General features: G+C 48.3%; 1 protein-coding gene across 8 annotated transcripts in view; it reads right to left on the bottom strand.

The window, feature by feature from the left end:
• Nucleotides 1-7073: 7073 nt before the first annotated feature.
• ERAP1 (endoplasmic reticulum aminopeptidase 1) overlaps nucleotides 7074-13213 on the bottom strand; it is a 1074730-nt gene continuing 1068590 nt past the window's right edge. For all 8 annotated transcript variants that reach the window (XM_069627669.1, XM_069627672.1, XM_069627670.1 and 5 more), the window contains one exon: nucleotides 7074-7786. In XM_069627669.1, the coding sequence (XP_069483770.1) occupies nucleotides 7628-7786 (159 nt within the window). In that variant the 3' untranslated portion in view covers nucleotides 7074-7627. The remainder of the gene's footprint in view (nucleotides 7787-13213) is intronic.

Here is a 13213-nt window from a genome sequence, read left to right on the forward strand (position 1 = left end):
ATTGCACCATCAATGGCGCAACTGATGGAAAGTGCTTCATTTTGGTACACCTTTTTCCCCTCAGGGACACAATACTTGAACTCTTTCTTTGTCACTAAGGTTTCAGGTTATGGCCGTATGTATCTTGTCATTATAGATGGTTACAGAAATGATGCATGCCACCAATCAGGGGGCTTGGAACTTGATGTCAACCTTCATGGCCACTAAGTCATTTGGCCAAATTGATGATGCTAGGATGAATGTGTTTCAAGGGCTGTTTGCGGACCTGCAAGGAAGAAAAGTGGCTTACATCCTTCCTGCACTCTAGATGACTCAGGGTTCTTGAGGCCCAAGTCAAAATTCAAATCTTTGATGGACAGGAACATAGGTTGTCCACTTATATGCATTTCATGGCTATGTGACTAGATTATGTAGGTTCATGGTTAAGATGGAAAGAAATTTGGTCCAATGATATTAATCTAGATATAACAGAAAAGGAATGGGAAGATCTACTTAGAGTGTGATCTAAAACAAAAATGGATACAAGCTTGCGGTTTATAAAACACAAAATTATTGGGAGAATATACTGGACCCCGGAGAGAATGCATAAACTTAAATTATTGGAAGATGATGTGTGCTGGAGTTGTGAAAGGAGTAGAGAGACCTTATTACATTTAATCTGGGATTGCCCAAGGGTGCAAACTTTCTGGAAGGAGGTTTTAGACAGAATAGATATCATCTTAAACATAACTATTCCTAGGTTGGCTGCGAATGTGATTTTACTAATGCGTAGAGGAAGATGTCTAATTGCAAGGGAATTTGACGCATGGATTGGCATAAGACTAATGGCTATCATACTCACTGTTGCATTGGATTAGGCATAAGACTAATGTTATGGAGTTGTGAGTTTGTTGTGTAAGATTATATTATAATTTCAGAGGTTGTATTGATATTTTAATAGTATGGCATTTTAATATGTTTTATACTCTGCAGCCCAGAAATATATTTCAAATCTATATGTATCAGTGGTATGGTAATATTGTTAAAATGTAATAAACACATACATTTTTTTAAAAAAAGTCAAATCTTCAGTCAGAGCATGGAATAGATGGTCTCCGCAAGGGATAGCCTCCTTCTGCCATTTGTGCCACTATGAAAACTTTATTTGGTTCTTTGTCCATCAACAGAAGAATCAGCATCCCACCTCATCAGTAGAATTCATTATCTTTCCTTCTAATAAGACAAAAAATGTCATAGTGACTAGAGTACTCATAGTGCTTAGTCCCTTTTATTCCTTCCTTGTGGGCGTCCCCCAACATGGGGACGGTACTGGAACCTTTGGAAGCGGAAATAATTGAACTTCCCCTTTAAATTTAGTACAGTGAGCGCGGGGATGCCCGTCAAGGCCCCGCCTCAGTCCCCTTTTAACACATCAGATATTTTAATACCTGGCTATGCTCTATGCTTTAGCCCCTGGCATACAAGCGGGGAAAGGTGGGTGGGACGTATGGAGGAAAGGGGACTAAGGGCTATGAGTACTATGGTAATTAACTTGAATTACTCATACGTCCCATCCCCTTTCCTCCATCCTTGTGGGTGATTCAACCTGCCTTATATCTAGGATGAAGATTCATCAGAACCGCCTGGCTGAACTCTGCATCTCACCTGGATATGGTATTCAGGGAATAGTGCTTACAGAACGCAGATGTGGAAGCCCAAGTAGCTGGCGTGCTGATGACATCCTAGGAAGCATGTCTCTGAAACGGAACGGACGTGGCCTTGGCTCTGACCGCATGGGCATGCATCCCTTCAGGAACCGGTTTGCCCATTGCTGTATATATCCCCAAAATGGCCCGGTCCATCCAACAGGCGATATAAGCTTTGGAAGCCTGGGAGCCGTGTGACGTGCTGAACAATGCCTCAGATTTCTTGAAGGATTTAGTCTGAGAGGTGTAGCACTTGAGGATTTCCTGAGGTACAAGGCATGCAAAGCCCTTTCGGCACCCAACTGCGGGTTCGGGAAGAACACCAGCAGGCAGATATCCTAATTTAGATGAAATAGAGTGACCACCTTGGGAAAAAAGTGTGTATGAGTGCGCAAGATGACCTTGTCGTTATGAAACGTGGTGAAGGGCTTGCATGATGACAAAGTCTGCAGCTCGCTGAACCTGTGTTCTGAATTTAGCTGCACCAGCAATACTATCTTCACTGTCATCAGCCTGATGTCCACCGAGGCCATCGGCTCAAAGGGCTTGCGCTGCAAGGACGCTAGAACCACATTAAAGTCCCAAACAGGACGAGGCATGTGTACCGGACGAAAAAGCCTGGACAACCCCTTCAGATGGGCCTTCACCACCGGGCTGGCCGCTGAAAAAACATGCTCTGGTGAATTCTTGTTGGCCCCAATGGCAGCCAGATAGGTGCAGCAGGTATCCACCTGAACGCCGGAACGAGCCAGACATCCGGAAAAAACCAGCAGGTAAGAGGGTCAAGCCCCTTTTTGTGAGCCCAGTGGCAAAGGTTTGTCCACTTACCCTTGTAATGAGCCGCGTAGATGGCCTTCTGGCCTCCTGAATGATGACCCAGTAGTACTTGGAGAACTGAGCGTGGTAGAGCCTTAATTGGTCAGGAACTAGGCCGCTAGGGCTAGCCTGGCTGGGTCCGGGTGCTCCACTGCCCCGCCCTGCTATGTCAGGAAGCCCCTGTTGGGGACCGAAAGGTGGACCGGTCCCTGGGAGCACAACCATAGTAGATCTGAGTCCATGCCCTCGACGGCCAATATGGGGCGACCAGGATGAGGCTGCAGCCCACAGAGGTCCGGAAGGAACTTGCAGAGGGTCTGCTGGAGCAATGGTGGAGGAGGAAATGCAAAGCACCTGCAGCCATGCCACCAGAGCTGGAACGGGCCCCCAGAGACCCCTGACCCCGGCCTGCCCAAGAGGCAAAGTGGTGGTACTTGGACTTCAGAGGAGATGCAAACAAGTCCAGATCCGGAAACCCCCATCTCTGGAACAGGGGCAACAAGGAGTTGATGTGTAACTCCCACTTGTAGGTGTTGAACCCCAAGCAGCTGAGCTGGTCCGCTTCTGCATTGCTGACCCCCGGGATGTGGACTGCCGAAATCCAAATTCCTTCCTTAAGGGCCCATTCCGAGATCGCCACCGCCTGCATGCACAGGAGGGGGAATGGGTGCCACCCTGCTTGTTCAGGTAAAACAATGTGGTGGAACCACAGTCTCTCTAATGAGAGGCAGAAAGCCTTGAGTGCCAGGCCCACCGCTCTGACTTTGAGCACATTGATATGCAGGAGGGACTTTGCGCTGGACCATGTGCCATGAATGGAGTAGCCCCCAAAGCCTGACAGGGAGGAATCTGTCGTCACCAGAGTGGGCTTCGGTCGGGTCAACAGGGCTCCCTCTGCCACATTGCATCTATCAGCCACCAGCGAAGATCGAGGAGGAGGAGCGGGGGAATCGGAATCCTGTCCGACTGAGAACCTGTCACCAGGTCCCAACTATCCACCAGGTGATGCTGGAGGTGCCTCATCTTGAGGTGAGCGTGCTGGACCATAAGCACCCAAGACGCCATCAGGCCCGGAAGATGCTGGAACTACCATGCCGAGGTGGTCAAGTTGGCCAGAAAGTGCCCTACCACCAGATCCTGGGTGGGAGTCAGCTGCGACCTCTGCCGGTATAGGGAAAAGCCCAGCTGGTGCAGGATGTCTGCCAACCTTTGGCAGTAGTGCACTGCGCCCTCGGGAGACATGGCCCTGGCTAGCCAGTCATCCAGATAAGGGTATAAGTGAGGGCCCTCCAGGCGGAGGAGACCCGCCAATGCATTCATCAGTTTCGTGAACATACGAGGAGCCGAACTGAGGCCGAAGGGCAGCACCTTGCACTGGAAGTGGTACGACATAATCCTGAACCGCAGAAACTTCTAATGCGGCTGGTAAATGGAGACATGAAGGTACGCATCCTTGAGGTCTAGGAAACACATCCAGTCCCCTGCGCACAGAAATTCCCCTATGTGAGCAGGAGTAACTATCTTGAAGCGTTCGAGCGCTAAAGACCGGTTGAGGAATGACAGGTCCAGGACTACCCTCAGGTCAACCTGATTGTTCTTGGGTACTGCAAAAATCCTGGCGTAGAAGCCGGAGCCCCTTTCTGACAGAGGAACCAGTTCCACCGCCTGCATTTCCAGAAGAGTAAGGATCTTGCGTAAAAGGGCCGGGGCCCTATCTGATGCAGAGGAGGAGAGGGCGGTAGAGGAAAAGGAAGAGGAAGACTGAAGCCCGTGGAGACTATAGAAAGGAAGCGAGCCAGCCGGCCCCCTTTTGGGGAGCTGTTTTCCCCGACCATGATGTCACTGCTTTTTGGCATCTAAGGCAGGAGCAGAGGAGGGGGGGGGGCAGTATGGGGGGAGTGGAAAAAATTGCATAAAGTCTTCTGCTGCTTCCTCGTCTTGTCTCTGGGCGATCTGTCAGCCCTCCGCGAACCATGGTCCCGAAACCCCTTGAAGCCAGTGAAAGTGCAGGGTTTCAAGTCAGCCCTGCCCTGAAACTGAGGCAAGGACTTCTGCCCTGGCTTAGTCAGGATGGCCAAGGACTTGGTGGTTTGTGCGTAGGTCTTCTTTGTCATTCATCAACGGTGGACGAATGAAAGAGGTCCACAACCTCAAAGGGAAGATCTAGGATCCGCTCTTGCATGTCAGATGAAAACATAGTGGCATGCATCCACGCCGGCCTTCTCATCTTGATCCCCAGGAACATCCCTCTACTGGCTGTGTCGATGTTGGAGACCGAAGACTCCATGAGGTCCTGCACAACTGCTCGGGCATCCGCCAGGCCGGCCTTGTAGGAGGCTTGCCTCTCCAGAGGGAGGTCAGGCAGAAACTCCCCAAACTCATGCCACCACTTCTGGTTAGCCGCGGCCAAAAGGACGTCAGCATTGGCCTGCCACAAATGCAGCCCTGAAATGGCATAGCATTGTTTTCCCAAAGTCTCAAGGACCTTGTCCTCTTTGGACAGACAACTGGAGGAGGCTTCCGAAGAGGAAGACGACCAAGATGATGGTTTAGAATAGAGCGAGGCCGCAGCCACCACTGAAGAGTGAGGCTGAGGGTGGGAGGACAGGAGGATCGGTTCCCTGTCGGCCAGCCTGAACCTGCTATCCAACTTCTTGTTCATCTGGTCGTTGGCCCTGAATTTCTCCCAGACCTTTCTCACCACCTGCAAGACATCATTCTGGAGCGGAATGCCAGAACAACTCGTGGTCCGTTTGCCCAAAACCTAGCACTCCCGACTCATGGGGCGTTTCCTCAGGCATGGACCCCCATGAACTCTGCAAGGCCCTGAAGGCTGTCATGAAAGACCTTACACATATGCCGAGGGTTCATCGTCCTGGGTGTCATCGTCATCATCGCCGTGATCATCCCGCCATTTTTTACAGACTGAGGGGAGCTCTGGCCTTGGCAGACAGGTGCCGGCGGGGTACTCCTTTGGTCCGGAACCAAAGGCAGGTCCAACGGTTGTTGAGGGGGAGGCATTGGTGGTACAGGAGGACACAGAGGGGTCTGGATAATCGGCAAGGCGTGGACCGGGGGAAAGACAGGCACTGGCACCGGCAGCGCTGGAGGAACAGGCCGAGGGCCCAGAAGAGGAGGCTGGGAAGGCACAACCTGTGGGCTCACCTCCTTCACTATATCCTTGAGGAGCCCCGTCATCTGTGGGGAACACATGAGGAGGAAGCGCTTCAAGAAGGGGGGGGGCGGCACTCCGAAATGCTGGGTCTCCGCTCCTGATAGAAGTGCAGAGGGTAGATGTACCCCTGGGGAGACCAGCCGCCTGTACCATACAGTCCACCACCGTCTCCAGAGAGAATGGGACTGGGACCTTCTTGCAAGGCCCATTCAATGAGCTAGAGCACTGGTGGGCCCAGAGTCGAATCCAAAATGGGTGCCGGCCTAGTAGGCTATGCCACGTGCTTATCCACCATCTTGGGGCCTTACAACACGCCCTGGGCAGTAGAGCGCGAAAGCCCTGAGCCACGTGCATGCTCACAAGGGTCGACCTCAGAGATCACTCTGGTAGGCGCCGAGCCCTCAGCCAGCCAGCCCGTAGTCGAATCGCCCTGACCTACGACCTTGGAGCAAACTCTGGTAGGCTGTGCACCCTCAGCACTTGTGACAGTAATCATGCTGGATCATGCCAAGGACTGATCCTTGGAGGTAGAACCCGACGATCCTACGCCCGTTGGGGTTGTTAAGGAGGATGAACTTGAGCGCCCTTCTGAGGACAGCCCGGCAGGGACCCTCGGCTTGGGAGCCGGTAGTCTTAGCAGCCTCGGCTTGCCAGAACCTGAATCTAAGGAGTCCTTGGCCTAAGGAACCCCTGGGAAGGAGTCTCATGCTGAGGAGCTGTACTAAGCTGAGGAGCTGTACTAAACAAAGGGCCTACCTTGTCTCGACAAGAGATCCCGGAGACAAAGTCTTTAAGGTGAACTGGAGAAGTGTGAAAGATCTCCCTCCAACGCGGCAACCGATTTTTCAATGCCCGGTCACCCAGAGTGCTGAAAGACATGCAGGCGTCCCAGCAGTGGACGGGCCCCAGGTACTCAAGACAGAGCGCATGGGGCTCTGGGGCCAGTAGGAGCGGTCGCAGGACACACCGTGCGTGAATCCTCCTGCAGCCGACATGCGCCAGGGGAGGAGAGGCACTGAAGGGAGGTGAAGATGATTGAAAAACAAAACAGGGAGCAAGCAGAAAGTTAAAGAAATCTATGCGTCTAGCTGCCAGATCCAACATCATCCGTGCAGATAAAGGGACTGAGGTGAAGTGCCAGAGGGCGGGGCCTTGAGGGTAGTTCCCACGCACTGGACTAAATTTAAACGGGAAGCTCAATTTTTCGTTGCCAAAAGGTTACGGTATTGTCGCCATGTTGGTGTACACCCACAAGGATGGAGTAAAGGGGACGGGACGTATATGATGACATAACGTTTGCCTTTCATATTGTTCGAGTAATGTGATTCATGCAAGCACAGTTTCAAACATGAAGAGGCATGCTTTTTCTTGGTAAACACTTTTGTAAGATGTCTGTATTTGGCTGACACAGTTTAATTTTTATTAAAACTGGATGCATGGTCAAAGGGGGCAATCTTTTCTTTTCAGTGGCCTGAATTAACATATCAGTTGTTTTCCTATCCCAATGGGCAAGACATAAATGAAGGAACAAAAAACTTACAAACATTCAAAGTGTTGTTGACATGCATTTTTTGCTTGAATGTAACCTTCGATAGGAATCTAACTTTTGAGGCAAAACGTGCTCTTGTTCCTTAGTTAAAAATATGCATAATTGCATACTGCTCGATTCGGGGATGGACAATGTTGCTAAATGGCTTTCAAGTGCATGTAATGGAAGGGCTAAATGATTCAAGGAAGTTTTCTTTTTCCTGGTGCAGACAGTGTTGTTCCTCAAAAACATACAATTGTTTGCGAAAGGCACAGCATACAATATGTCCTGATAAGAAACCGATGGCTGATCATCAACATCCACCTACATATTATAAAAAACTGAGGCATATCTGTCAGTGTTCCGGCCCTTTGGAAAATTACTCAAATATTGCTTGGGTGGTTCTATGTAGGAACAAGAAAATCACTCAGTGTTTTCGCTGCTGTTGTCTTCCAACCAGATTTTGAGTCTTTCCAAATTTTCATCCATCCATCGTATGTTTTCAACAATTGTTTCCTTTGCTTGCTGGACACAGCGGAGTTGAGAACCATTTTCTTTCAGAGATTCAAAAAATCCATTCACCTGGATGACGAGAAAATAAGCATTGAGGGTCTAATCCTGTTAAAAATGTTAATTTGTTAAACATCCAAACATTTACTCTCCCAATTTTAGTTAAAGGTTTACTTTTCCCAACGTATCTGCATGCAAGATATAACATTAAGATGCCGAAAAACGAAAAAGCATTTGATCGGGTCGGGTGGGAGTTTCAATATGGTGTCTTGGATAAGATGGGTATTCTGGGCCCTTTACAATATCTGATTGTAGTTTTGTTCACAACCCAATCTGCATCACTCTGTACCATTGGTAGAATATCACATCCCTTCAGGTTCGTGTTTCGACCCAGAAAAGGTCTTTCTCAAGGCATCAGTTGTACATTATCAAAAATAAAAAAAAGATTGTGTGGTCCACAGAAATAATGGACATGCAACACTATTTTCCCAGCGGTACAATCAAGAAGAGGGAAAAGAATTATACCCATCGACATTAAAATTTCATTGCAATGTGGATCAAAGAAAAATACATTGAGCAAAAATCATTGGATATATTCATGTGTAATGGAGTGAGAAAAGGAAGAGGGGAGAAAGAAAAAGCAAAACCCAAGATATAATTAGTATGCATGGGATATATTTCATTAATACTGGAAATGTCAAAAAAAGTGAAGCTCTTACCTTGCAAAATCTTAATCCAATATTCTTTACACATGGGCGTGTGAATGAGCAATCCCAGAGTGTTGACATATGCAGTATGCGCACAAGATACTATTGCTCAAGCATACAATAAAATCAATACGACTCATAGGTCAGAGTCTCTGGTATCTAAGCCTAAAACAAGAATCTCTATCTGAGGAGGTGTCTCATTGAGCTCACTGAATAACAATCATTGTTGAATATCCCATGTTGGTTCTATGTACTGAATGTAGAAGGACAATCCAATGACTTAACGTCCTTACTGCATGGTTATACCAAGCATGCAACGGTGTGCAGCTCGCTCGGGTCCCAACACGACTTTTTCATTCCGGAATGGCTGCCATGGAAAGGGAGATGCGGCTACACGCAGTCCCTTCGCCCTGTTCCATGGTGGACCTTCTTTTTACTTTTTTTCAATTTACTTGAATGGCCAACGTGGAAAGGGAGAAGGGACTAGGTGTAGTCCCTTCTCCCTTTCCACGGCGGCCATTTAATTTGTTTACTATGGCATCTTGCAGCTGGAAAAAAAACATTAGTACCCCGGTCTAACGGGCCGGGGTACTAATGGCAAAATGCCCCTCGCTGGTGGGCTATTACTGCATAAAGTAACGCCCCATTATGCTGTAATGGCCCGCTGACTCAGGGTTTATTGCGTGAATAACCGATTCACTGTAGATGTATCACATAAAAATTTGAACTCATGCAGACTTAACTAGTTTGGGCTTTGTTAAAGTGGAATTTGTGGAACATTATTTTCTTGCTAATAGGACGATAATAGCTAATAATAACTGATTTATCATAGTTGGCACACAAACACACAACTTTATTCTTGACTGAACTATATGTTTAAAACAACAGCACAAATAAAATGGAAAACTGGCAGTACAATGTTTAACAGAGACGAGGGCCGAAGTTAGGTAAGAGAGAAAGGAAAGGAAAGCAAGCACGTTTTAAGACGAGTGCAGAAAATGTGGCGGGAGCAGTGGCAGTTGGTGAATGTTTTAACTGATGGGGTGTAAATGTTTCCCCCAAATATGCGGGAGCGACCAAGCGTAACAAGGGATCTCAAACCAAGCCAGGGGTGGTTCTGGGGGTGGGGTTCTCCTCCCAAGAAAATTTTTAAAATATTGGGTTAAAATCATGAATTTTAACACATTAATGTGAAAAGTTGGGTAAAAAGCCACAATCTACAAGGGATTTTGTAGGGTAACATATGAAAAGATTCAGTTGATGCAAGTCATCAACATTGCACAGGAGGATTTTCCAGCTAATTTTCATGATGCTGTTGCACACAATATATGCGAGTATAAAAAACATGTTCATGTCTGTGCCCATAAATGTTCATTGAGGCTGCACCTATCTATGCCGGAATTACTATATTATAACATACAAGTGCCAATCCACAGTAAGAAAATATGTCCAGAGTGGACCCACCAATGTGGGCCACTATCACAAAGAAACCCTGATCATGCTGCCTTCACCCTTGATGCCCAGTAAAACATGCCATGCCAGAGTGAATATTTCTCTAGACTGGACCCACCAGTGTAGGCCAGTGTCACATACAACACTCATGCTGCGTTCACCCTTAATGCTGTGATAAATCCTACGATGTCGTCCCTGCTCCCTGAAGGGGAGACCCTTTCCATTAGGCCACCTGAGGGTGGTACTCAACAGGTGGATCTCATGGGGAGGATTTGCCCCTCTGGGACGCAGGGGGGACATAATGGGATAAAGCAGTATAATGTTCCCTCGCCTTCTTTTCCTTCCTCTGGTCACATAGGTTCCTCCATGTATTTTTGAATAGCATCTGTACCACTAATACTGGGACGAGGAAGATCAGGACTGACTCCACTGGGATATTCCCTCAGTTTATTGAGACGAAGAAGATCAGGACTGACTCTACTAAACCGTTACCTCCATTTACTGGTACTAGGAAGAAGCTCTGCACCAGAAAGAACTCACAAGACAATCGCATTGAGCAGTCTAGCTTATGTGTTCCATGGAACTTAAAATGAGAAGGACTAACAACATTGTCAGTCCCTCCCCTAAGGCAGCGCGAGCAAGGCAAGCACCATCCAGACGGAAGAGCTGAACCTGCAGCTACTGACCGGAAGTGGCAGAAGGAGAGACAGCGTCCCTACCTGCTTGGAAGAGGACCGAGGACCGAAGGCTGGAAGAGGCTGAGGCTCCCGACGGAGAGGAAGATGGTCCAGCAGGTACGCGCAGTCAGGCTCCCAGTAAGTGTTGGGGAGCCACGTACGGCAATGCAAGAACAGGAGACAGCGCAAGGGAACCGTCGGAACATGCAATGAGGCCCGATACCGAGGTGAGAAAACGGGAGCCGATACAGAAGTTATGGGGGTGGCCCGGGAGCCTCAAGAGCACTACAGAAGCCCATGTAAATGGACAAGAGAATCACAGAAACAGGGGTATGGGATCCGAGATGCCAATACAAAGGGGTGTGGGACCCGAGAGAGAGAAACATAGAAGCAGGGGTCTCGGACCCCACAATCCAGTGTGAAGGGGTTGAGGGCTTCAGAGTGGGAAACATAGAAACAGGGGTCTGGGACCCGAGAAGCCAGTGTGAAGGGGTCGAAGACCCAAGAAAGAGAAACCAATGTGAAGGGGTCTGGGACCCAAGGATAAAAAAACATAAAGCAGAGAGACAGTATTCCTGGCAGGGGAGTGTACCAGGGATATTATGAAGAACCAGTCAAGTACACACAGAGAGACAGTATTCCTGGCAGGGGAGTGTACCAGGGATACTGTGAGGAAGCAGTCACGCATACTCCACCATGCATGAGGACAAGACCCTCCAACAAGCCCTCTTTTTTGTCACATTAACTGGTAAAATTGAATACCAGGTCTGGCCGAGTGAGTCACTGGAGGGGCTCATCAGGGGTGTGAGAAAGACCAGGGGTAAAGAGACATTTCCCCTACTTTGTGGAACTGTGAAAATAAGCCTGAGAAAGGCCAGGCAGGGGAAGGGAGACATTTCCCCTACTTTTTGGAACTGGGAAAATAAGCCTGAGAAAGGCCAGGGGAAGGGAGACATCCACCCCTTAGTTTGTAGAACTGGGAAAATAAGCCTGAGAAGGGGCAGGGGAAAGGGAGACATTCCCCCTACTTTGTGGAACTGTGGAAACAAGCCTGGGAAAGGCCTGGGGAAGGAAGACATTCTGTAACACTTACCTGGTGACTTGCAGGGACAGAGGAAGATGTTGAAGCTATGCCCACACCTCTCCTTGGTGCGACCGTGTGTGGTGCTCAAAATACACACTAGCTCACGGCAAAAGGGGTAGGTTGTTTTGTAGGATTCAGCACTCTGGGTTGCTTATCGGCAGCTGTGTCCCCAGGGAAAGACAGAGTAGAAATAAGGAGCTGTCTTGAGAGTGTCCCCGGTTAACCCCTCCAACCCCCCCGTCGAACTTCTCTTATGTGTTCCCTGGCGGGTTGGCTCACCATATAGTGCTACTTGTGCTTCTTGGTATCAGTTATGTCACTGGTTGTGTGGGCCCAGTCCGGCTGTGGCCTTCTGTTCATGAACGATATGTCCGAAAATACTGGCCTTCTTGGATCCAGTCACTATAATTCATTGAGGTGATTAATGTTTCTTTGTATGAAGGTCTGTGGTTGTGAACTTCGCTGTGTCTCTAATGTCTCTTTCTGTATTCAGTTGTACAGGTTTATTTATTTTATTTTAATCAGCATTTGTTAGAAGCTTATACAACTGAATTGTGTTTCAAAGCGGTTGCTGGTGATTAATGTCCCTTTGCATAAAGGACTGTGATTGTGCACTTTGCTGTGTTTCTAACGTCTCATTCTGTATCCTTTTGCAGGCTGGTGCAGACTGTAGATCCTGTGATGGACAGATGGATCTCCGACACCAGAAATACTATGTAAATTCAGAGGTAAGTATCAGCGCGGTCCTGAGCGCTGGTAGTGCATACAGGAATAAGCGTGGCAGCTGTTTTGGAGTAGTTTGCTGCAGGTACGTTTGGAGTCTTACTTATGTTAGTTTCTTCCCACAGGTTCCTGAGCCGGGATACGGAGGGCAGATGAGGATGACGAAGCAGAGCCTGCAACAAGGTAAGTACGGGTGGAGAAAACAGGGCTGCGGTAAGCATCCGTGCAGGCTATCTATGCTCGCAAGATAACGCCAAGTACAGGTGTGACCTAGGGTGGGGTGTATATAGCCCTGAGTCTCTTGTTGAATTTGTAGCGTGCACAGCACTTGGGCCAGACTTGGTCCTTTTGTGTGGAATTTTGAGAGTATGTTCACTTCTGCTGGGCAAGTGGCCATCTTGGAACGACTTCTTTCCCTATGGGAATGCATCAGGATGGTCCATAGCTCGCCCTTTGAGGATACAGGAACTGCTTTTTGGGTTTGGGCCCTGGTCATGACGTCCCCCTACTTTGTGGAACTGTGAAAATAAGCCTGAGAGAGGCCAAGGGAAGGGAAACATTCCCTCTACTTCGTTGAACTGCCAATTATATAAAACTGTGCATGTCCAGAGGAAGGGGGTCATTCTTCTGGACCAAGACGATATTAAGTCACTTTGGTCTGTTTTGAAGAGTAAGGGTTAGAAGTAGGATTTTGACACAGGACGGTGGACTTTTTAGTTAGACATTCTGACAGCTCCTTAGTTTTTGTTGAGGAAGGGAAACCCGTCTTAGAGTTTAGGATAGTTAGGTTTCCTTCTTTTTTTTGGTATAAGTCTTTGCCCAAAAGCATGCCACCTGTGTGTCAGTCACCTCCTTC

This window comes from Ambystoma mexicanum, chromosome 6p, assembly GCF_040938575.1.
Source record: "Ambystoma mexicanum isolate Mex_15411 chromosome 6p, UKY_AmexF1_1, whole genome shotgun sequence".
Lineage (NCBI taxonomy): Eukaryota > Metazoa > Chordata > Amphibia > Caudata > Ambystomatidae > Ambystoma > Ambystoma mexicanum.